The sequence below is a fragment of the Sorex araneus genome, chromosome 2 (assembly GCF_027595985.1).
Source record: "Sorex araneus isolate mSorAra2 chromosome 2, mSorAra2.pri, whole genome shotgun sequence".
In the NCBI taxonomy this organism is placed as follows: domain Eukaryota; kingdom Metazoa; phylum Chordata; class Mammalia; order Eulipotyphla; family Soricidae; genus Sorex; species Sorex araneus.
This window is the reverse complement of record NC_073303.1, coordinates 30,735,858-30,761,391: the sequence shown is the minus strand read 5'-3', so window position 1 is coordinate 30,761,391 and position 25,534 is coordinate 30,735,858. Positions and strand designations below refer to the sequence as shown.

Sequence of the window (25,534 nt, the reverse complement as noted above, 5' to 3'; positions counted from 1 at the left end):
GGGTTGGCTGCATGCAAAGGAAGGACCTGAGCCACTGTAGTATCTCTCCAGAGCAGCAAGTTAATCTTAATTCAAAACTGAGTAATGTGTCAGGAGCTGTCTCAATGGGTGAGTGCATGCTTTCCCTGATGGAGCCCAGGTTTGATCTCTGGCACTCAGGATCCCATGAGCATTGCACAGATATCCCTGAACATTAACAACCTGCTTCCTTCCAAAAACCATAATATAATATAGGGGAAAATCCCAAAAAGATGACTAAGAGTAAAGAATCCAATCGCTTCCAGTCCACACCCCACAGACACCGAGTAACACCTGTTGAGATATTCCTGCTCAGTGGTGTGTATTCAAGAAATGAATTCAAAGCCACAGCGCTCTCTCGCAGTGTATGTTCAGTGGCCTTGGGCCACTTCTCACATCCTGGACGGCTAATGGCAATGGACGGATGAAAGAGAAAATGAGAACCAGTCTGGTTGGTGATCAGTTGCAGTTTATTCCAATCTCATCTTCCTCTGCCTCCTTCCAGTGTCACCCACTCGTGTATTCCTCCTTTGTCCCCCTTGATTCTCCTCCTTGCACCCATTCTTACAGCCTTAGTTATATTCCCAAATCAGGAGGGTTTGGGGTAGCAATTACACATATGTGTGGTCATACAATCGACAGATGTAAAGTCCTTCCCTCAGGGAAGCATATTCTAGGGCAAAGTCTCATCCAGCAAGATGACCTGCCTATGGGCAAAAACCCATTAGGGGTGTGTTTCTCCTTTCCTCAGTCCAACAACCATTTAAACATTCATCTTAATTCTACTTCTTAATAATATTAGTCATTTTGTATGGACACAGTAAGAGATACATTAAGCTTATAGGGTGGCTTTTCTGGGAACATCTTGCTATAGATCTAAGACCACAGTGCTCAGGCCAGATGAACTCTTCCTAACCTAGGCAGGGTCCTTGTTCAGTTGTTTGTCATTGGATCATGGCAGAATTTGCCCATGACTGTATTCTTAACTTATAGTTAAGTATTATGGCATTTGGCCTGGCCCGTTTTGATGCCAGGATAGCTCATAGCTTGCCCTGGGTCCATCCAGTCCCTTGTTGGGACCCTGCTTTTAGGGTGCTAGGAATTAAGGGCAACTGAGGCTTAAGTAGAGAAAACAGATGCCCAGGAGTGAATATTATTTGGAGCCAATCGACTCCCAAGTTACAAAAGCATAGCATTAACTGTCTTCTTGTATCTATACAAAAAGGACATTGCTCTGACGTAAACTATGCAAAAACACATAAAGGAAGGAGAAAAGCATATTTCACTCACAAGTACAAAATCAGAGATTTCTGAGGAATTAGACTTGATAAGTCACAGGTACTGCTTAGGGGAAATTGGTGATCAACAGTTTGGGAAGAAGAGCACAGGGAGGTTAAAGATAGACACAGAGGAATGGGAGTGCCTCGGGAGGACTGTGAATGGTGTAACCCAGTAAAACGAAGCTCCCTGTGGCAAGGGAGAAAGGACACACCAACATTATCCTACACAGTGGGGAGAGTTCTCAAGGCCTAAGGTAAAAGAGGAGAATTTTGATATGAGAAAATGAAAAGATGGAGGGAAGTGAATCCAATTTTACTGATACCCACAGATGCACTATCTCAAGTGTGTTGGTGGTCCTTGGCTGTCACATATACAAACAGAGATGAAGGCATAGGCCTGGGCCTCCATGGAGTACAGGAACATTCACATAGAGCCTCACGAAGGGGGAGGAGAACCCTGCAGGCCCTGTCCTCCCTCGAGGAGCAGCCCCACCCCAACTCCTTTCAACTCAGGGGGAAGGGGAACAGGAAGGGGACCTTGGACTCAAACCTGCCCCAGGATGGCAATTCTGCCCTGAAAGCGGACGTTGCCCTGAGTGCCAGCCCCTGGATTCCTTCTGGGAGGAGAGAGGAGCAGAGACCAGGCCCAGGAAAGGTTTCCTGAGAAGGCTGGAAGGCTGCAGGGGCACTGGGGCAGGGAGGACAGCGAAGAGCAGCCACCACTGTCCCTCCAGAACCCCAGACTCCTGCTCCTGCTGCTTTAAGGCTGCCAAGCTTCACTAATGTTTCTTGCTGAAATACAAATTATCCTTGTAATAAGTGGGCTAATATTTTACTTGAATTTCCTGTGCCTGCCCCTCTCCAAGGAACACATCTCCCAGCTGAGGCTCAGTCTCCACACCAGAGTGCCTGAAGTGCCCAACCGTGTGGTGCCAGGACTATCTAAGGCTCTCTCCCTAGCAGGACGAGTCTGCCCAGTCCCTCCTGGATACTGCCTGAGAGCCCCTTCCCAACCCCAGCCCTTGTCCCTGCACCTTCTGAATGTATGTATTCACTCGACTTAAGCCTCATATACACTTAAGCCTCAGTTGTCCTTACTTCCTAATACCCGCCAAAGAGGATACTGGCGAGGAACAAGGATGGACCGAAGGCAAGCTGCAAGTTATCCCGGCATCAAAAAGGTGCAAACTAAGTGACATAAGAAGTAGAATCAGTTAAGAGCACAGTCATGGAACAAACTCTGTCCTGACCCAAAAAATAGTAACTGATGGACACTGCTGGGGTTAGGAAAAAATAGCCTGGCCTGATACTATAGTCTGGGATATATAGCGAGATGTCCCCAGGAAGAGCCACCCTTTAAGCTTAATATATGTCTTACTGTGTATAGACAAAATGACTAGAAATATTAGTAAACAGTAAATTTACTATGATTGTTTAAGAAATTACTAGCTAAGGAAAGGAGAAAGCAATATGCCCTAGATGGGATTCCACCCTTGAGTGGATCTCTTGGTGATCTAGAGTGCTGAACCCCCGGATGAGATTTTTCCTTGAGTTAATCTCCTAGAAGAACTTCCCCTGAAGGAGGGGTTTTACATCTGTTTATCCTTATAATAATGTTCAACTCCCCCTATGTGTACCCCCACCCTTCATGACTTTTATATAACTACTCTCCAAGAGAAAAGGAGAAGGAGAAAGGAGAAATAACTACACTGTAAGAGAGAATTAAGGAAAATGAAGCGGTAAGAGAGGAGAATGAGAATGGAATCAATTGTCCCTGATTATCAACCAGCCTGTTCTTCCGTTTTCTTTGTTCTTCCATTTTCTCCATTATTTCATCTGTCTGTCACCGTGGGCCTGGAGGAGGAATAGTTCTCTGTCACCAAATGCACGTGTCCTGCGCACCCATGCTTTTTGAACTCACACAGAGGAAGTGAGGAGGCCTGACATAATATGTAAAGGAATATGAGTGAGATCTGGGCAAAAGACAATCAAAATGTTTCAAGATTCAGGGGCCAGACCTATAGTACAAAGTTTTAGACACTTTCCTTGCATGCAGCCAAGCCCAGTTCAATCTCCAGCATTGTAATGCTCCCCACCACCAAACCCAGCATCCAGGATGACCCAGGTAACCCCAGCATCAAAGGGCCTGAGCAGCACCTTCACGCTGAACACTTGTCTGGTTGGCCAAGAGTCTATGGGCAGGATACTAGAGTATTTTGAGCACTGCCTGGAAGGACATCTTCCTACCTCCAATACTTCCACTAATTATTATTATTTATTTTATTTAAAAAATTTTTATTAGTGAATCACTGTGAGGTACAGTTACAGATATACAAACTTTCATGCTCGCGTTTCAGTCATACAATGATCGAGTACCCATCCCTCCACCAGTGCCCATTTTCCACCATCAATGGTCCCAGCATCCCTCCCACCACCCCCACCCCGTCCCCCCCACCCCAACCCTGCTCTGTGGCATGGCATTCCCTTTTGCTCTCTCTCTCTCTCTCTCTCTCTCTCTCTCTCTCTCTCTCTCTCTCCTTTTCGGTGTTGTGGTTTGCTATACAGGTATTAAGTGGCCATCATGTTCAGTCTAAAGTCTATTTTCAGCCCGCATCTTCCATCTTGAGCAGGACCTCCTAGCACTATTTGCTTGGTAGTCCCTTCTCTATCTGAGCTGCCTTTCCCCCTGGCATGTGAGGCCAGCTTCCACGCTGTTACTTCCCCTAATTAGAGAGAGAGTGAAATAAAAAGAAGGAAAGGGCTAAATAAAGAAATAATGGAGAGAAGAAAGGAGTGATGGGCAATGGACAAATGACTAGGAAATATGTCGGAGCTGGTCCCCTGGGTTCCAGCCATACTGTTTATGGCACAGATGACAGATGCACACACAACTGTCCAGAAGCTCTCAGACAGGTTCCTTGGCAGTCACAAAGACTGAATGAGGACAGAGCTAGTACCAGTGCTGACTATGAGGCTGACACATTCAGTGGCCTGGAGGAAATTGCTCACTCTCTACGACCATGCAGACCAAGTCATCAAGATTCTAGGGACTCCTGGGAGGGATTTGAGTCCCCCGATAACTCTGGACCAGTTCACTCTGAGCATTACATGAATTTTCTTATATTCCTTGAAGAGAGTATTACCTTGCCGCCTCACAGTAGAGAAACAGCTCAGCAGGAGGAGAAATGCCTGGGTCAACTGGCTGTGTGGACAGCACCCAGGGAGCTGGGATGCCTGAGCTCATCTGAGCTCTAATGGGGCATACTAGATTAGGACAATACCCTCAGGGGGATTCCAAAAATCTCAGAGCAAAGGAGAGGCAGAAACATAACTTCTGGGTTGTAGTACACATGTGGCCAGCCCCAGATTTGATCCTGGGTATCCCATATGGTCTCCTAAACACCTCCAGAAGGACCTTTAAGTGCAGAGTCAAGAGTAACCCCTGAAAACCACCGGATGTAACCCATTCCCCACTATTAAAAAATGAAGAGTATTAAAACTTCTACAAAAGCTTTAGTTTTGTCTCTTTTAATGCAGTATTTGTATTTGTGTTATAATGTGTACAACACTTTGTTGCTAGTTGCTAGTGTATGTTCAGGTTGGCTTGGGTGATTCTGTTGAGCCCTGCCTTGTTCCCTGAGATTGTGGATGCGCTGCTACCTCATCTCTGAGGGTGATTCTCAACTTCAGATGTGTGTGATCTACAGACCATGGGAAGGAGAAAAGCAAAAATTCCCTGTAAAGAGAATGTGACAGTTAGTGGGACCCAGCTGTCATCTCCCCACACCTGAAACACTCCCAAAGTAGCAGGCCCCAGAGAGGTTAGCAGAGTTAACCTGCAGCATCTGTGGGGAGTCAGCCAGAAAGAGGGGCTGGAGAGGTAGAAGGGGCCATGCGGGTTTCTCCAGGTTACTGCAGGTTGTGCTGCCACCTTGTGGCCAAGTGTGTATGCAGCTCTTTGATCATTTACTGGGTTGGGGGTAGTGAGAAAAACAGAAGATGGTGCATCACTGTGTCCACCCAGAGTCTGACTTATTTAGGCCATCTTGTTTCATGATGGACCATGTTTCCTGATTTTCCTGACAGCCAGTGTGAAGGAGTCTTTGTGGCGTGATTAGCAGGTTCAGTTCTGTGACCAGGACTCACAGTGTCTCCTCCAGTGGATCCCACAGACGTTCCTTACAGGAACACACCTCAGGGCTGTGGTAGAGAACAGGAAGCCCCAAACTCTGCTGAGCATGTGCCAGTACACATCGGGGGGATGCAGGGTGTGAGCAGAGGTCCCCCTCGGGAGAGCACTTACTGCGTCGGAGCAGTGGGGAGTCACATGAGGGCCCACAGTAGCCCCTGGGGGCTTGTGAGAAGGCCTGAGGCTGGGAAATTACCTGACTTGGAGAAATGACCTAACCATGAGGGAGCATCTGGAAGAGCAGTGGAGAGCGGCCAGAGAGGAGCCCTAGAAGTATTGTGCAGGGGAACCCCTCGAGGGAACGAGCGATAGATCTAAGCTGACTAGAGAAGGCTTGGGAGGAGAATAAACCTGACAAGGAGGGGCTGCAGGTGGGGACACCCCAGAGACGTCTCTGCTGTGCCAGGTGAAATGAGGGTGGTTGGGAACCTATTTGAAACCCTGGTTAATCCCCTTATATATTATATATATGGACTTATATCTATATCTATGTATCTCTCTCTCTATATATATATGTACATATATATGTATATATGACTGGAGCGATAGCACAGCAGGTAGGGCGTTTGCCTTGCACGCAGCCGACCCGGATTCGATTCCTCCATCCCTCTCAGAGAGCCCCGGCAAGCTACCAAGACTATCTCGCCTGAATGGCAGAGCTTGGCAAGCTACCCATGGCGTATTCCATATGCCAAAAACAGTAACAAGTCTCACAGTGGAGATGTTACTGGTGCCCGCTCGAGCAAATCGATGAGCAATGGAATGACAGTGATACAGTGATACAGGTTAACCCCCTTGCATGCAGCCTGGTTGTGAGGACTCCTGTGCCCTCTGTTGTGAGGAAAAGAAAAGCAGCTACTGTGCAGACAGGCGGGCAGGGTGCTCTGTGTCACCTGCAGGAGGTCATTTTGGTCCTGAGTCTGTGGTACAGATCAGATATAGGTCTGCCTAGGGAAGCATCAGCGTTGGCTGGGCCACACACAGTTCCTCATGCTTAGGTCTGGGAGCAAACCAAGTTGGAGGGCAGTGGCTGTTCAATGAACGTTTGTATGTCTGCCACACCTTGAAGCCTTGTTTCAAAGTACCTGACCAACCCTCCTGGATGTCTTGGTCCTGATCTCTCCTCCCAGATAACCAGGTGCCCTGTGCACAGGGCAGGGCAGAGTCCCCTGGGAATGCATCTTATCGCTTTCACTTTTAAACCGAGGAAGGAGCCAGAACACCGTAGACTTGGCTGTCCAAGAACAATTTAGGCAACGCTTGTCCTGGATCTCTACAGACACTCAGAAACCTGCACCAGGTTCTGCTTCCTCCTCCTGGGAGCCTCCTGCCTCTCAGACATGAGGGGCCCCGCACACCCAGCCTTCGGGCCAGAAGCGGAGTTGGGGCTCTGATCAGCTGACTGCAGGTGGAAAGTCTACAGGCAGATTTGGGGCCCATTGGCTTCCTAAAACTTGTCAAGCTGCTGCATTTCAAAATGCTCCTGAAGGGACTCTCAAGCAGGTATGTTGGCATTGAGGGTATTTCTCCTCAAAGGACATTTGTCCAAGTTAAGTGGTGAGGATTTGGCTATGTAGGGTTTGGGGGTTTCCAGGTCATGTGGCTCTGGAATAGTGTGAGTGGAAAAAGAACCAGGACTGAGACATTGAGAATTTTTCTTTATTTCACGGTCACCCTTACTGGGGCTATAAGTGGCCTAGTCTGTGTAAACCCTGATCTTAGTAAATACAATGAGTCTACAAATGTCAGTTCAATTGGGGAAACAGTGCTGTCACTATTCCCATTTTGTGAGTGAGAAAACTGAGGCAGTAAATCTGTTATATGAACAATAGAGAGCGCTGGAGTCTGGGACTCTCAGCTCTCAACCCCAAAATTCTGTCCTTCCTGGGACTCTTGCCTACTTCCCGTATTGCACACAGAAGGCAGGAGGAAAAGGAATCACGTATCAGCTGGGTGTGACCTGGCAGCTCCAGTGGATGCAGTGTCATGTCCTGGGTCCTTCTCAGCAGGGGCAGGAGTGGGCCTGAAATGCAGGTGGTTGGAACAAGCCAACAGGAGCATCGCCTTGAGGACAGTGTTGTCTGTGCTGAGGCTTCTCACATTAGGGGTGTGAGAGCCACTAGCTGAGCTGGTCTGTCCCTCATGGTGAGGACCTGTCTGGGTTTCTGTCCTGAGTCACAGATGGTGTGTGACAATGGGGAGATGGAGGATGGTTTCCTCCTGGGGCTCAAGTGCTGACTCGAAGTCCTGGGTAGGGTGGGGTTCACTGGACATGCAGCTAGGGAGGGAAGGGAAGGAAAGAAAAGGGAAAGGAAAGGGGGAAAAGGGAGGGAAGGGAAGGGAAAGAAGGGGAAGGTAAGGAAAGAAAGGGAAGGTAAGGCAAAGGAATGGTAAGGAAGGAAAGAGGAGTGGTGGGGAAGGGAGGGAGGAGAGTAAAGGGAAGGGAAGGGAAAGGAATTGAAAGCAAGGGAGCATTTTCTCCAGCTGATCTTGAGTCTCTGCAGTGGGTGATCAGAGGGCTGGGAGGGGTCTGAGCTGACATCAGGGTGTGTGGGGCCTCATGCCCTCATAGGGAGCCAAGAGGATATGCTCTCTCCTGTGGGGGTGTCTCAGCCCTGAGTCCTGCTCTCTTCCTGACATCCAGAGCTCTGGGGGCCCTGCCTTGCCTGTTGGTCCTGGCTGTTTCCTCCCTCTTTCTCTCTAGCCCCGAGGAGATGGAGCGTTGGTCTCCCCCACCCCCCAAGCTCTGCCCGCTGGCCTTCCTGCTTCTCCTGCAGCTGCCCACCGTGGGGTCCCTAGGTGAGTCTGTGCTGTGCTTCTGTGTCTCCCCTGGCTGTGTCCTGAGCTCCTGGCCATGTGCAGAGTTGTTGTTCTAGAGATTTCTCTGCTCTCCCAGCCACTGTATCCACTTGGGAATCCCTGAGGAGTCAGTAAATCATATAGTAAGGGGAATGTGCCTGACAACTGTCCAGTGAGACATTTATGTTTAAGAGTCAACTGTCAAAAAACAATTTTCTTTTTTTTCCAGTCTTATTTGTGTGTGAAGCTGTGCTCAATCTTTCATTTCTTAATTCACAGATGCTTTGAATAAATGGGCAACAGAGCAGCCCAATCCGCAGTTGGAGTCTGGGGAGGGGGAGGTGCTATACTCCGTGCATAGTAGTAGGCTGGGCAGGGGTGTGTGGAGGAGGCTGCATTGAGTAAGGCTGGCACTGAGGATCAGTGCTTTCCCAGGAGTACCGCCCCCTGGACCCTGGAACTATTCAGGGGCTGATAGTAGTCTGGAATACAACTTCCTGACCTTCGCCTAAAAAGACAATTTTCCAGGGCCTTTGTGTCATTAGTAATATTCTGAAAAGATGTGGTAGGATGAATAAATGGGAACCTCTGGTGTAGAGAGTGAACTGCGACCAAAGATTTGGATGAGGTGGGCAGAGCCTATGAGGGTCTCCATTAAAAGTGGACTCCAACAAAGGGAACAGTCCATGCAAAGCAGTCCTGGTATCTCAGGACAGTGACTGGGGCAGAGTGAGCAGAGGGACAGAAGCTGGACGGTGCCTTTTTTCTTTTTTGTAATACCTGCAATGCTCAGGAGCCGTTCTCTGTGGTCCTTTGGGGACCCTTTGGAGTTTGGGATTAAACCAGGTTCCCCACATATAAAACACGTGGATCAGACCTTTGAGCCATGTCCTCAGCTTTAGTTTTCATTCTGTCCTGGGTTGGCCAGATTATAATTGTGGTTCTCTGCAATGTGTGCACCCTCTGTGCACAAAAACTTTCTTCATGTGCACACTTGGTCATGCCCAGATTTACTGATTCCACTGGGGTTTGGGACCAAGTATTTTCTTTGCTTGCCTTTGTGGTGCTTCTGATGCAGGTGGAAGGCTCTGGATCTCAGACCCGTGGAGCCCTGCATAAGGCTCTGCTGGGACGGTGACTTAGGTGGGCTTCACTTTGCCATCATTTCTGGGTCACAAGGAGCAGACAGATGATCTTATCAGGATTCAGAGTCATGATTACTCAGTCCTTCAGTCTGGGTCTTCTCATCGGGACCTGCTCCAACTTCCTGGCTCCTACTCTGCGGGTGTGTCTCTGTTCCTGGGCGTGCAGCTCACCAGCCTTTCACTCCCGTGTCTGTGTCCACAGAAGAGTTCCTGGTGATTGGCCCCTCGGACCCTATTATTGCTGTGGTGGGAGACAACATCACACTGCCCTGTCGAGTGTCCCCGGCCATGAATGCAGAGGACATGGGGCTGAGGTGGTTCTGCTCCAAGTTCTCCGAAGCTGTGTTCATCTACCAAAACCACCAGGAGGAGACGGAGGAGCAGCTGGCCCAGTACACGGGGCGGACCTCCCTGGAGACGGACCTCCTTTCCCAGGGGGAGGGTAACATTCACATCCACAAGGTCCAGGTTTCGGATGCTGGAAGGTATACCTGCTTCTTCAGGAAGGAAGGCTTCTCTAAAGAAGCTCATTTGGAGCTGAAGGTTGTAGGTAGGTGACTGTAAACAATTACAAGGGCGCGTGTGCGGGTTGGGGAGATGTGATGTGTGTTCACAGGCTCTTGGGGCAGTTCTCTCTCCCTCTCGAGCCACTGTGTATGGACCAGATTGGGATGGCTCCTCCTTGTGCTCTGCTTCTGTGTGTACCGATGTGCTCTCTTCTGTCTGTCTATCTCTGTCTCTGTCTCTGTATTCTCTCCTCTGGCCTCTTCCGACCTCTCTCTGTCTCTGCTTTTGTGTCTTCTCCTTGCTTCTGTCTTGCCTCTGTCCTCTCCTTGCTGTCTTTTCTTCTGTCTGTGCTGTCTCTTTTTCTGTCTCTGCTATCTCCTCTTCTCTCTCTGCTGTCTCCTTCACTTCTGTGTCTTCTCCTTGCTTCTGTCTTGCCTCTGTCCTCTCCTTGCTGTCTCTTCTTCTGTCTGTGCTGTCTCTTTTTCTTGCTGTCTTCTACTTTTGTTACAGTCTTAGTTTATATAGCAATCACGTAGGGCGGTAACACAAAGGTGGGTTGAACATTAACAAATCAACAAAGAATGGAAAGACCATTTCTCAAGGAGATTAACAAAATCTCATCTAAGGAGATTATTCCAGATTACTAGAAGATCTGCTCAAGGGTGGGATCCAAACAAGGGTGTGTCATGGTGTGTCCCTTTCTTCCTTCCTTAGCTTGTAATCTGCTTAAATAGTTATAGTAAATTTACTTCAATATTTCTAGCAATGTCATTCTGTATGAGCACAGTAAGGGATATGTTAGACTTAAAGTTTGGTTCTTCCTGAGGACATTCACTATACATCCCAGACCACAATCCTCAGGCCAGGTTAGTCTTCCTAACCCCAGCAGGGTCGTACTCTCGTCGTTTCTTTTGGATCATGATAGCATTTTTTTTTAAATATAAAAAATTTTATTGAACCACCATGAGATAGTTACAAGCTTTCATGTTTGGGTTACAATATCACAATGATCAAACACCCATCCCTCCACCAGTGCACATTCCCCACCACCAATATCCCGGGTATATCCCCCCTTTTCCACCCTCCCCCTGCCCCCATGGCAGACAATATTCCCCATACTCTTTCTCTACTTTTGGGCATTACAGCTTGCAACACAGACACTGAGAGGTCATCATTTTTGGTCCATTATCTACTTTTGGCATGCATCTGCCATCCCAACTGGTTCCTCCAGCCATCATTTTCTTAGTGATCCCTTCTCTATTCCATCTGCCTTCTCCTGTCCACTCATGAAGCAGTCTTTCAGCTATGGGGCAATCCCCCTGGCCCTTGTCTCTACTGTCCTTAGGTATCAGCCTCATGTGATGCTACTCTACACTCCACAAATGAGTGCAGTCCCTCTATGTCTGTCCCTCTCTTTCTGACTCATTTCATTTAGCATGATACTCTCCATGTTTATCCATTTATAAGCAAATTTCATGACTTCATCTCTCCTAAGAGTTGCATTGTATTCCATTGTGTAGATGTACCAAAGTTTCTTTAACCAGTCATCTGTTTTAGGGCACTTGGGTTGTTTCCAGATTTTGGCTATTGTGAACTGTGCTGCAATGAATATATAGGTACAGATGTCATTTCTACTGTGCTCTTTTGCACCCTCGGGATATACTCCCAGAAGTGGTATTGCAGGGTCATATGGAAGCTCAATTTCTAGTTTTTGAAGGACTGTGCATATTGTTTTCCAGAAAGGCTGGACCAGTCGGCATTCCCACCAACAGTGGAGTGTCCCTTTTCCCCCACATCCACGCCAGCACTGGTTGCTTTTGTTCTTTTGAATGTGTGCCAGTCTCTGTGGTGTGAGATGATATCTCATTGTTGTTTTGATTTGCATCTCCCTGATGACTCGGGATGTGGAGCAATTTTTCATGTGCCTTTGGGCCATTTGTATTTCTTTTTTTAGGAAACTTATGTTCATTTCTTCTCCCCATTTTTTGATGGGGTTTGAGGTTTTTTCTTATACAATTCTACAAGTATCTTGTATATACTGGATATTAATCCCTTATCAGATGGGCATTGGGTAAATATTCTTTCCCATTCTGTGGGCTCTTTCTGTATTTTGGTTACTGTTTCTTTTGAAGTGCAGAAGCTTCTTAGTTTGATGTAGTCCCATTTGTTTATGTTTGCTTTCACTTGCAGGATCATGACAGCATTTGTCTATGACCATGCTCGAAACTTAACTATACTTGAGTGTTGTGGCTCTTTGGCCTGGCCCATTTTGATGCCAGGGTAGCTCACGGCTTGCCCTGGGTCCATTCTGTCCCTTGTCGGGACCCTGCTTTTGGGGTGCTAGGAACTACGGGCAACAGAGTGGAGAAAGCAGATGCCCAGGAGTAAATATTATTGGAGTCAACCAGCTCCCAAGTTACAAAGCATAATATTAACTGTCATCCTGTGTCCATACAGAAAGGACATTGTCTTAAGGTAAACTAAGTTCCCTGTGGCAAGGCTAAAAGGACAAATCCCATGTTATCCTACAGGTTACTTTATCTCTTTTCTAGAATTCTTAAATATGGATGTTGAATGAAACTTCAGGGACCAAAGCAATTATTCTCTTATTTTATAGACAAAGAAACGCATTCATTTATTTCATCCTGCATGCCAGACCATGCTATGAACACCTGGTATAAGCTATTGTCCATGGCTAATATGCACTTGTGAGTTTTGTATTCAGGAGGAAACAAATAAATAAGATAATATATCATTTGAGATAAGATTAAGAGGTTTTTAGGCAAAGAGTAGGTAGAATAGTGGAAGGAGATTAGTTGGGGTAGGTGGGGAGGGTAGTCTTTGGCATTATATAGAGGCTCAGTTTTCATCTTTTGATAATCTGAGTGAATTAGGGATTTAATCAGGTGGATATGTGGGGGATCTGAGTATGAGCAGGGGAAGCATCCAGAGTGTTTGGGCACACAAGGAGGTCATCAGGGTTGTAAGAGTTAAAAGATGTTCCTGGTAAGTGGATCCTGAAAAGAGCTCAACTTTTGTTGCTTCTGGCATTTAGAAAAGCTTTTGGATGTTTGCTTGAGCAGGCACCTTAGTTCCATAGATAAATTTCCCAAGAGCTATTGAGGAGGATGGACAGGACAAAAGCTAGCAGGGACATGTAGAGTGTGGGCACTGTGGTTACTAGCAGTGTGTCTGTGTCCAATAAACCTGAGGTTGGTGTGAGCTTATGGGGAGTAGGTGGTGGATGTTGAGGGCAAGTTAAGAGTTGGAATGGTTTTGGTGGAGAAGTGAAGATTGTGGTAGAATTTGGATATAGAGGTGGCTTTATTCACTGGGGCAATTGTGATGATGATGGATCAATGGTGGGTCCAGCAAGGTTGGGGGTATGAAGTACAGTTATGGGGTGGACAGAACGTTGCTCAACCTCTGGCAGTGATAATAGGGTGACAGTGAATATATTTATGAATTTAGAGATATAAACAGGGACAGAAGACTGCAAAGGCTCCCAGAGTTTTTCCTTGTCTGTTTGTCAAGAATATTGACAATTCTGTGTTACATTGGTTGCTGTACTAATGCTGAATAACACATTGTGAAAAATTTCATTGACATAGAGCAACGGTCATTTATTTAATTCAGGTTTTTAATGGAATTCAACAAATCTGAATTTGGCTAACATACATAATATACATACATACATACATACATACATACATACATATGTCACACCCAGCAATGCTCAAGGGTTACTCTTGGCTTTGCTCAGTGGTTACTCATGGGGGTGCACTGGTGAACCATATGGGATGCTGGGGATCAAACCCAGGTTGGTCTTGTGCAAGGCAAATGCCCTACCCAAGAGCTATCACTCTGGCCCCGGGCCAATATTAACTGGGTTTTCCTCACACATCATTGGTTATGCTGGGAATATCTAATAGAAAAGATAATCTCCCTTTCTGGATATTCTCTTCACATAGTGAATAAAGAAAAACACTTTTAGGCACATATGCTGCCTGAGCCCATGTGCTGCTTGTGCCCACGTGGCCGAGCACATGTGGTGCCCGAGCACATGTGTCGGCCGCATCTCCCCCCTTGAGATGTGTACTTTCATGTTTTCATGTCCAGTACTAGGATGTGTGTAGAGCTCTCTCCACCTTTGGAGAAATCCGCGTTCTCTCTTGAGCTCGTTATTCTTACTATTCTCTCTCCCACTTATCCCTTCCTCCTTCCCTCAGAAACCTCTAAATAAAATCTGTTACTTCACTAATAAAAAATAAAAGAAAAACACTTTTATTTTTAAATAATTATGAATCAGAATTTGATACAATCATACTCCATTAGGAGATGGTAAATATATAATAAAATCTCAATTTTTACAAAGCTAGGCTTAATGAATCTTATAGACAGAAGGAGAGGCCATCAGGAAGGCTGAGGCTGGGTTTGTTTAAGCTGCTTGAACTAGGATAACAGTTCCAGACTGTTCTTTTTTTTTTCTTTTTTGGATCACACCTGGCGATGCACAGGGGTTTACTCCTGGCTCTGCACTCAGGAATCACCCCTGGCGGTGCTCAGGGGACCATATGGGATGCTGGGATTCGAACCTGGGTCAGCTGAGTGCAAGGCAAACGCCCTACCAGCTGTGCTATCGCTCCAGCCCCCCAGACTGTTCTTAAGATGGCAGAGGGCAGAGGAAAGGCACAGACACTCAACCACAGTCAAAGCACCTAGAGGTTTTCTCAGTGGTCAATTCAAACCACGTGACTGAGCCCAGAGGCAGTGAGTGTAGGCACTATTATAACTGAGGCAGAGATAAACAGGATACAAAGAGGACTGAAGAACTGGGGATGTCTTTCTAATTTGTTATAGATGTAGCTGAGTCATGAGATGGGGCTTGGTGTTCCACGGCACTTCTGGCGCTGATATGTGGCATAGAACTGTGTGCCATAGAACTCAGAGTTTCCACAGAGCTGCTGCGGGTTCTTTAGGGCCAGGTGGTGCTGGAGAGGCATGTGGTGTTTGGATTGAACCTGGGATCAAATGCGTGTTATGCATGGGCTCCAATCCTTTGAGCTCTATTCTTGGTCCAGTTCTAGAATTTTGAATGAGAAGTATATGAGAGGAATCCTGGTAATGATAATACACAGATTTGGAAGTTTGAGGGAAGTTCAGGAATAGGATCTCATGGATTTTGAAGTGATTTAGCAGGAGAGGCAGTTGGGTGGAAGAAGATGCCCTGGAAGATGTGTGAGGAAAATGGAAGATGAGGATAGAATCAAGAAGAAATTCCTCCTCCTGTTCTCTTTAGTCCTTGGGCCTTCCCCCTGCACATCTGGGGAGAAGTGCTCCTGCTTAGGTGTCACCTTAGTCCCTAGGCAGGGCAGCAACTGTACCCTGCATATGGGGGGTGGGAAGTGGCCTCCTACACAGCACAGATGCAGCGTGACTGGCTCCAGAGATTGTGCGCTTGCTCAGATCTGGCCTCCCAGGCCCTCCATCTCCCCCGCAGGTGTGGACTCTGTCCCCCAGGTGCACATCACAGGGCCGGAGGAGGACGGGGTCCGCGTGGTGTGCAGGGCGGCGGGCTGGTTTCCCAAGCCCCAGGTGCAGTGGCGAGACTCCAGCGGGAAGAAGTTTCTGGCCTTCTCAGAGACCCTGGCCCAGGACATTGAGGGGCTGTTCAGCGTGGAGGCGGCGCTGGTGGTGAGAGACAGCACCGTGGGGAACGTGACCTGCTCCATCCTCAACCCCATGCTGGGCCAGGAGAAGGCCATGGCCATATTCATCCCAGGTGGGCTCTGCTGCCCTTTCCCGTGTGGGTGGGGGAGCTGGAGGGAGAGGGGCAGGGATTCCAGGGGGAGCTGGGCTGGGCCGTCCTGGCTGTGCCCTCATGGGGTCTTCTGGGGCCCACAGAGCCCTTCTTCCCCAAAGCCTCTCCGTGGAAGCTGGTCTGTGTGGTGTGTGTGCCCTTGCTGACGTTCCTGGTCCTTGGCGCTGCCTATTACACCTGGAGAGAACGTTCCATAAAGGTGAAGGAGAGGCAGCAACGAGAGAAGCTGTGTCAGGATAAGGAGAATTATGAGCAGGCAAAGCGGGAGGCACTGAAGGCCATAGGTAAGTCAGGATAGGCCCAGGCTGGGAGTGTGTCAGCCAGTGCCCAAGGACTGTGGTCAGAGTCCAGGGCTCTGGCTCCAGAAGCTCAGAGGGGGTGTCCCAGGAGTCCCCAGAGGACTGTGGAGGCCCAGATGAGTGTGTTACTTTAGGATACAGAGGCTCTTTGGATAGCTAAAACAATACTGAAAAATATGAGACTGTGAGACTTCTCATTACCTATGTTAAAGCTATACTATAAAGTTATTGTCATCAAAACAGTATAGTACAGGAATAAAGAAGGACTATGAGGAATGGGTCAGAATAGAGTATCCACGGACAACCCTCCATATATATAAACAGTTGATTTTTTACAAAGGATCTGAGAACATAAAATGGAACAAAGACAACCTTTGAAGCAAATGGTATTGGGAGAGAATAGAATAACCACATGTAAGAAATTAAAGTTGGGCCCATATCTTAAACCTTACACAAAAGTCAACTCAGTGTATCAAAGACTTGAGATCCTATCTGAATCTGTTAGGTGCATTGAGGAAAGTATAGGCAGAAAACTCTAACATCTAGGCCTCAGAGGAGACTTTAATGCTATGATGCCTTTGGAAAATGTTATAGAATCAGAAAAATTCAGAACAAAAAAAATGGGACTATATTAAACTAAAAATTTTTGTTATGGCAAAAGGAAGCTGAGCTAAAACTAAAAGACAGCTGAGTGGTAGAAATTATTTGCACTCAATAGTTCATATATTCAAGGTTGATATCAAAGATATAAATAGTTCTCATGAAGAGCAACCAAAACCATAACAATCTAAAAGCCCCATCAGAAAATGGGAAGTAGAAATGAACAGACACTTCTCTAAGAAAGACCAGTGAATGGATGATCAATAGGTACATGAAAAAAAAATGGTCATCATCACTTACTAGTAGGGAAATCCAAATTAAGATGACAAAAGATATCATATTATACTGGTGAGAATGGCACATATCAAAAATAATGGAATCAATCTGAGTTAGCAGGATGTGGTGAAAAAGGAACTTTCATTACTGGTTGAATGTTTTCTGGTTCAACCCCTATGGAAAACAGTTAGAAGGTTCTCAGTAAACTTAAAATTGAGCTGCAATTCCACTTTTGCTTATCTATCTCCAGGACAGAAAAACATTAATTCAAAAGGACAAATGCACACCATTATTCATTGCAACAATAAATACAATAGCTAAGATTTAGAATTAACCTAGATGTTCAATAACCGATCAGTGGATCATGAAGGGGTGTGTGTGTGTGTGTGTGTGTGTGTGTGTTTATATATGGGTGGAACTGGAAGATACCATGTTAAATGAAGTAAGACAGAGAAGAAAAAGAATAAACAAATGATGACATCACTTATATGTGGTAGTTATAATTACTGGATGAGAGAATGCAAAAGTTTATGAGAGAATCCCTAGATCACCCTTAGGTCCAGAGTATGGGGAGAAGAAAAAGAGAGGAGTGGAGAAGGAGAAGATACAGATGAGAATCAAAGGGGTACAGGAGTTAAGGAGATTCAGGTATATTGGTTGTGTTAAGGAATGATAGAGCTAAATATTCAAGCCACAGAGTAGGCAACACCAAAATCATGAGACCCTAACTTTAACTACAGACCTTAAACAGGTACTTGTGAAGCAGGCACGATGGGGTGAGAGGTATGGAGGGAACCTGGAAACTTTAGTGGAGGAATGTTGACACTGATGGTGGGATCAGTGCTAGAACATCGTATGTCTAAAACTCAACTATGAAGACTTTTGTAAATCATGGTGCTTTAATAAAAATGAATTAAAGAAGGTACAGATGTCCTTTTTTGGTTGGATTCTGCTGGCTCATTGTCTTTTCATTGCTTAGGTAAGGGAATTCATGCTTTTATTTTTCGTTTTATTTCAGGTGAACTGCAGGCAAATTTAGGTGAGTCTTTATCTTCTATTTTCTTGTATTTAAAAATTTCCCCTTATACTTTCTGTAAACACTGTGGTTTATAAAGTTGTTCATGATGATTTGTTACAAACATTCAATATTCCAACACCAATCCCACCATCATTACTCCTTCCCGCTACCATGGTTTCTAAGTTTCCCAACCACCCTGTAAGCCTGCCCCCATAGCAGGTTCTCAGTAATTTACTTAATATTGCTTGTTACAAATAATTTGCTAATAGAATGATCCGAAACATTTCCTTAGAAGAAAGTTAGTGAAGATTGTTCTATCTCACGTGGAGCCATTAAGCCCTTGTATAAGATATTATTAAGATGTTGTTACAGGTTAAACCCTCGTTGTTTATATTTTGTTAATCGAGATTGTTTGCCCTCTACTTTACAACCCATCCAATCTGTGTGCTACTCCTGGTTTTTCAGTGTGTAGAGTTTAGATGTCTCATGGCCATTAATATAGATGCATGCTCCAGGAAGTCCAAAAGTTTTAACAGAGTGTACAGCTGGAGTGAAATATTTAACTGGGTAGTGGCCTTGGGGTGCATGTGTGCCTGCTGGGCTTTCTGTAAGTACAGGGAGATGGGGGAGGTAGCCCATCCCTGACTCCGTGAAAGCCTGGAGATTTCAGTCACAAAACTCTGAGTTTTTTTTTTTTTTTGCTTTTTGGGTCACATCCGGTGATGCACAGAGGTTACTCCTGGCTCATGCACTCAGGAATTACCCCTAGCGGTGCTTGGGGGACCATATGGGAAGCTGGGAATCAAACCCGGATTGGCTGCGTGCAAGGCAAACGCCCTACCTGCTGTGCTATCTATCACTCCAGCCCCAAAATTCGAGTTTTTCAGTGGATTAATTTGTGAATGAGTCTCATCTGAGCAGTGGAGTAGGGCCAGGAACATGGTGGCAATTGTGGAGTGTGGAGTTTTTTGGCCTCTGGGACTCTGGGTGAATGTGGAGCTCATCTGCTCTCCTCACTCTGCTCCTAGTTGCCCTAGATTACTCAGCCTTTTCCAAGGTCTGGAAAAATCTCTTGAGTTTTTCTTTTCTTCAACTCTCTGAGTCCCCTTGGTTTTAGGCCTTGTGGTTCTGAGCTCACCTGTTTCTTTTGTCTTCCAGACCAGAGGAAAGCTGGGTACTTGGCCGGTGAGTGACACTTCAGGTGTCTTGTGTCTTCTGTCCTGCATGTGCCCAGGTGTTCCCCTCCCTGTGTGTGCTGGGGCAGAAATGGGTCCCCTTCCCTGAGCTGAAGCAGAAGCTGCTGAGAGCCCCACCTGGCCCACATGCTCTCCCAGATCTGGGCTGCTGTCTCACCCTGTACTTGGTGACCTGGCTGTCACAGAGACCTCTGCAGTCTGCTTTCATACTGGGTCCCTTTCCCCACATTGCTGAGATTCTAGTTCTCAGGGCATCTCGTTCTTCCTCTGCATCTAGAAACAGAAGGAGCTGCTCTGAAAGCACTGTAGGAGCCAGAAAACTAAATGGGAACTTTGAGTTTAGGCACGTGACTCCTGCCCCGTCCCCAAAACACTACTTAGGGGAAGCCTGTTCCTTCCAGTGCCTAAAGGTGCTGTGATCCTACAGTGATTGGGCCATAGTAATTAGGCTGAGCAGGGGAGAATGTGTTAGGATTTCTTTCCATATTCTGAATGGTGATTTTTTTGGGGGGTTCAGGTGAGGTTTGGGCTATACCTGCAGTGCTTAGGGCTGCTCTTGGTGGTGCTCAGGATATCATTTGCCAGGATCTCCTAGAGGCGGTTGCATGCAAGGCAAAACACTTTAAACTCATCCTTTTTCTCTGGCCCACCAAAATAGTGATGTTTTATCTAAGAAAGACTGAGAAAGACTATTCTGTCTCAGAGATCTACAACTAGGAGTCCTTCCCTGCCCTTAGTTATTCCCTTTCAAGTTATTTCTCAACCATTTTTGCTAGAAAAAATGGTATAATAGCAACATTTTAAAATGAACCATTGAATAATTTATATTATGTTCCTTAAAATATTTGAATATGAGGTATAGTTTATCACCCTCAGAGGGAAAAGTGAGTGAAAATAGGAGAGGCATTTTTCAGGATCTTGAGACTCAGCAGCTAAGTTACTGCCAAGTCACATTGAAGCAGAGGGACAGCAGTGGGACTCAGCACCCTGCTGGGTGTACAGGGCAGGAGCTCTCCTCTCTCCAGTGCGCCCCCTTCTGTCAGCAGAGAGCAGGTGCTGGGCCAGAGGCAGGGTTTGGCAGGCTGATTTGACTGAGCTCTCTGTGTTCCCTTTCAGCCTGGAGAAAGGCCCAACTGTATGCAGGTAGGTGCTTCTAGTGTCCTGTGACTCCTCCCCAGCCTCATCCCTCCCCCTTCTGTACCCAAGGACCCCATGTCAGGAAAGGGTTGGTGTCTCTTCTGTCCGTATCATTTTTGTAGTTTCCATCTGAAGATTGCAGGGACTGTCTTGGGGACACAGATCTGCCTCCTCTGACCCTTTTCTACTTCAGGTTAGTTTGGGTGAGCAGACCCTTTGAAAAAATCCTTGTAGAGGTGCTTCCTGGTGGGGGGTGGTCAGTGATAATGGAGTTCATTGTGAGTGGACACTGCAGCAGGGCAGCTATGTAGCTGAGGTCTGCTGATTTCAGAAATTCTTTTTACCTGCTTGGGATCTTGGTCTTGTTAAATAATTGATTAATTATGGATTTTGAACCCTCTTTTTACTGAAATTGAACCACTTTATCATAAATTTTGGTTTTCTTTATTTTTTTCATCCCTGGATCCTCTGGAATATTGATCCTCTGCTTTTAGGCCTGGTTCCCCATGGAAGTTGGGTTGAATCCTCTAAGTTGCTAAGAATTAATGCAACTTTGGTTCTGTGTTCTGAATTTTGGGTTCAGAACCTCTGGAGGAGCTTTAGGCTACAAGACTTTCATATAGGTTTTGCTTTTTATGAAAGATCTGAAATCATATGCCAAATTCTATGTGTATATTTGTGACAGGAATATATGGAACATTTTCAATATTTCCCTCTGTCAAGGTCTTTGCCTTTGTCTTTCTCTCTCTCTTTCTCCAACTCTAGGAGAATGTTTTATTTGACTGACTGAACTGACCCAGGTCAGTCAGTCAAATAAATGTGTGAAGACATCTATAGTAGTTCCCAGATTTATAACCAGGGAAATTTGTTACCAAAAGTGTGGGGAGAAAATCAGGGAAAAATTATGGGTAGGGAAGAGTTGAGTACCCGAGGAGAAATGTAGTTAAGTGGAGTGTGTTCGAGATTTTTATTACAGAGATTCTGGGTGAATTGTGGTGGTAGATGAGAGAACATCTTGAATTAAAGCCAAGGTACTTTGAGAGGAAGAGAACATAGAAAATTTATAAATTATTTGAGTACATTAAGTGTAATCAACTTATTGCTGGGGCTGGAGTGATAGTATAGCAGTTAGGGCATTTGACTTGCATGCGGCCCACCCGGGTTCGATTCCAAGCATCCCATATGGTTCCCTGAGCACTGCCGGGAGTAATTCTTGAATGCAAAGCCAGGAGTAACCCCTGTGCATTGCTGGGTGTGACCCAAAAAGCAAGCAAACAAACAAACAAACAAACAAAAAACCAACAACCGCCCCCCGCCCCCAGGAAACCCAGAAAAAACAAACAAATAAAAAAAACTCATTGCCAGCTCCTTGAGAGATTTCAATAAAGATTGATTTTTTTTTTTTTTTGCTTTTTGGGTCACACCTGGCGATGCACAGGGGTTACTCCTGGCTCTGCACTCAGGAATTACCCCTGGCCGTGCTCAGGGGACCACATGGGATGCTGGGATTTGAACCCGGGTCGGCCGCGTGCAAGGCAAACGCCCTACCCGCTGTGCTATCTCTCCAGCCCCTAAAGATTGATTTTTTAAAATCATTTGGATGGACCAAACAGTGGACTATTTTGATAGTGGAAACATTTCACTTTTTAGAGTAGTTGTGGCAGGAGTGTGGCGCAGGGCTCCTCATGCACAGAAAGGCTGTCCAGGGTGTGTTCTTGGAGTATGTTAGGTGCCCTTCTGCTCTGATGTTTCAAGTTGCTATCAGAGATAGAAGGCGAAAGAAGGGTTGAAGGCTGAACCATTGAGTAAAGGAACTTGAGAAGTCTGAGGAAACTTTATTAGAGTGTATGACTCACTTTCAGGATTTGTTTGACAAAAATGAATATCAGATTGCTGTCTTCTTCGTGTCTGCTGAATTAAATAACACAATTTAAATCAATTAATTAATTTAGGCCTACTAAGCTCAGGAGGACCAGAGATATCTCTTGGTCAATCAGAGGTGACTCAGTGTGAGGGCCTGAGGACATGGTGCTGTCTAGGTCTTGTGGGTGGCCTGGTGGGTTACCCCTGCAGTGTTCGGGGCCTCAAGGTCTGCACCTGGTGATGCCTGGAGAACCATATGGTCTGGGCATTGAACTGGGTTTCCATAGGTGAAGCATGCACTTTAAATCTTGTACTATTTCTCTGTCCCCTAACATGCATACTTTTAAAAATAACTTTAATTAAGACACTATGATTTACAAAGTTGTTCATGATAGTTATTTCAGGCGTATAATGCTCCAACACCAATCCTACCACCAGTGTCTCCTTTCCCTCTACTAATGTTCTCAGGCTCCCTCACACCTCCTCCTGACCCTGTTGGCAGGCATATAACAAATCTATTTCATATTACTGTTCCTACAAAACTTAAAAAATCAACAAATGGAATTATTAGAAAAAAAGTCTACAAAAGTTAATTTGTAAGTACCATATGATTTTAACCTATTAAGAAATGGAAATAATTTAATATAGTATAGTGCTGATCTCATTTGCATAAATAAAATTTCAATTGTGGTAGCTAAAATATATTGCATTATTTTTTGGTACCTGAATCTTATTGTGGTAATCATCATGTCTTCCTATAATAAATAAAAGGTTTTAAATTTTGTGATAATATATTTTACACTTTACATAAAACAGGTAAATTGGGAGTGGAGTGATGGTACAGTGGGTAGGGTGCTTGCTTGAGTTTATAACATCTTTGTCTTGGTGTTTGTGGAGGAGGGGTAGGTTCCATAAAGCTATCTGGTGACTTTATTGATTGCCTCTACTTGATCTCAGTGTGAAATCCATGGTCATCTACATTGCTTTTATCTTTCCCTCTAATTGCATAAGTTACTAATACTTAGAGTTGGTTGATAAGCAGGGTAAGAAACAAAGATCCCAATACTTAGTTCTCTGGGCTGTGAGCAGGCAGGGTTTTAACACTCAATTCTCTGGGCTCTGAGAGCAAGCAAGGCTTTTACCATAAATCCCAGACTAAGTCTTCAGGCCAATTCAGTTTTTCCTTCCCCATGGGGCTCCTGTTTCTTAAGCCATAAGAGCTTGCATCAAGACCATGCATTTATGCTTTCTAGAATGTCCTATTTCAATGTCGGGGTAGCTTTGCCACTCACCCCTGGTCCATTCCAGTCCCACACCAGGACTTCCCTTTTGGGGTGTTAGGAACTGCAGCACTGAAGCCTGAGTCAAGTAATTATGACCAAGTAATTATGCCCAGGAGTAGATATAGTTCAGAGTCAATTAACTCACAAATATTAGGAGCATAGAATTAATGGTCTTTCTGTATTTAACCAAAGAACATTGCACTATGGTAAAATATAACAAGGCTATAGGGGAAATGTGTACAAATGTACAGCACTTCAAATACAAAGCAGGACAAATACAAAGTTCAGAATTACCAGAAACTTGTGGCTTATAACAATCAAGACTGACTTGGGGAACTGTTATAATGAGAAGTAAAATACAAAGGAAAGGTTAAAGATAGATCTTAACTAAGTTAGGGATGTTAGCAAGATTTGGTAAGCTCTCTGGGAGGAGGAAAGGGGGCAATTGACTGAAGAAGCCTAAAGAATTTAGGATTAATATCCAACACAAAGGAAAGGAAGTAAAGATTAAAGATAAACTTCAACTAAATTAGGGAAGCTAGCAAGGGCAAAGTAAAGGTTAAAGATAAACTAGTAAAGGTTAAAGATAAACTTCAACTAAATTAGGGAAGCTAGCAAGGGCACTCCAAACTTCTTTGGGAGGAGGAAAAAGGGCAGTTCACTGATGAAGACTAAAACACTTAGGGTTAATATCCAGCAATAGATAATACATTATTTACATTAATAAGTAAAAGGCTATAAGGAAAATCTCTATAGATGCAAAAAATGTCTCCCATACCGAGAGCTGTTCTCTAACTTCGAATCTTCGAATCTCTGGGTATTAAGCTTTATGGCTTTGCCTTCATGAGAGGGTTGTAGCATGCTCTCTCTCTCTCTCTCTCTCTCTCTCTCTCTGAAATCACTTAATATTTCCAAAGTATGTCCTATAGGTTCTTCATTACATTGTTTCAGAAAATTACTTGTTGACTCTGATATGTATACAAATATCTGATATGAATTATGGTCTTCTTGTAGATTGGCGCAAGGACATATTCCAGACCTGTGAGTGGTTTCATATTCTTTCTGGGTGCTCCTGCTTCCCCCACGACTTGTTGTCTCTCTATCAGTTCTTTGTGTGATAGAGGTAGTACATGGCTGGGCTGTGGTGGTTATAATCATACAGTTGTATGAATGATACTTGAAGCTAAAGAGACTTCATTCAGCTCATGGAGTCCAACTAGCCTTCAAGGGCCTTGTGATTTATCTAATTTCTAAACCAAATCAATCTTTGTTTTTTTTTTTCCTTAAAGGGTTATAAGCTTTTTTGTCCCTCATAGAGGAGGTTTTGTAGCCCTGTCTCCCGTGCACCTAAGAGTATGGAGTGAGATTTTCTGTACTGAAGATCTTGAATGACTGTTGCTTCTCTCTGCAGGGCCTGTCACTCTGGATCCAGGATCTGCCAGTCCTGAAATTGCCGTCTCTCACAAGAATACAAGTCTGACCTTGAAGGACACTGCTCCAGCATCAGAAGAGAGATGTAGCATCTTAGGCCTTGAGGGCATCACAACGGGGCGCTGTTGCTGGGAGGTGGAAATCAGGAATGAAGACAGAAGCTTTTGGGCTCTGGGGGTCTGTAGAGAAGATGTGAAAAGGACAGGCTGGTACCAAGAGTCTCCACAAAAGGGGTTTTGGGTTATAGGGAATGCTGAAGTCGGATTTGGTGCTTTTACTTTTCCTTGGACATCTCTGTCCCTTCGTCAGGTTCCCCACAGGCTGGGGGTTTTCCTGGACCCTGAGGAAGGGGATGTCTCCTTCTATAACATGACTGATGGCTCCCACATTTACTCCTTCTCTCAGGTTTCCTTCTCTGGCACCCTCTTTCCGTATTTTATGATTTATTCAGGAGACGTGTCCCTGTCCATCAGCTCCGTGGTGCCTGGGCCTGAGCCCCCTGTGCCCATGAACAGTTTTCCTTTTTCTCAGGAGGAGCCTGTGAGCTCAGACTCTGGTGTTGATGGTGCTCCCCCAGGGCCCACATCTCCATTACTCTGCTGAAACCCTGAGGTCATGTCCCCATCCGTGTCCCTCCCCTTCCTGGTGACTCTTCCAGGAACTGCAGACCCT

At 45.5% G+C, this 25,534-nt stretch overlaps 1 protein-coding gene across 1 annotated transcript; it reads left to right on the top strand.

Moving 5' to 3' along the window:
- The first annotated feature begins 8,201 nt into the window (after positions 1-8,201).
- LOC129401617 (butyrophilin-like protein 1) lies at positions 8,202-25,465 on the top strand. Its single transcript, XM_055124341.1, has 9 exons — positions 8,202-8,286; positions 9,634-9,981; positions 15,439-15,720; positions 15,843-16,043; positions 17,953-17,973; positions 19,111-19,137; positions 20,265-20,291; positions 24,446-24,472; positions 24,843-25,465. Exons 1-9 carry the CDS (start codon positions 8,202-8,204, stop codon positions 25,463-25,465), a joined length of 1,641 nt encoding a protein of 546 aa, XP_054980316.1.
- The last annotated feature ends 69 nt before the right edge of the window (positions 25,466-25,534 follow it).

Coding starts and splice junctions, on each gene's coding strand:
- LOC129401617 (XM_055124341.1), top strand. CDS start 8,202: ATGGAGCGTTGGTCTCCCCCACCCCCCAAGCTCTGCCCGCTGGCCTTC. Junction 16,044..17,952: donor GGAGGCACTGAAGGCCATAG/GTAAGTCAGGAT, acceptor GTTTTATTTCAG/GTGAACTGCAGGCAAATTTA. Junction 19,138..20,264: donor GAAAGCTGGGTACTTGGCCG/GTGAGTGACACT, acceptor GTTCCCTTTCAG/CCTGGAGAAAGGCCCAACTG.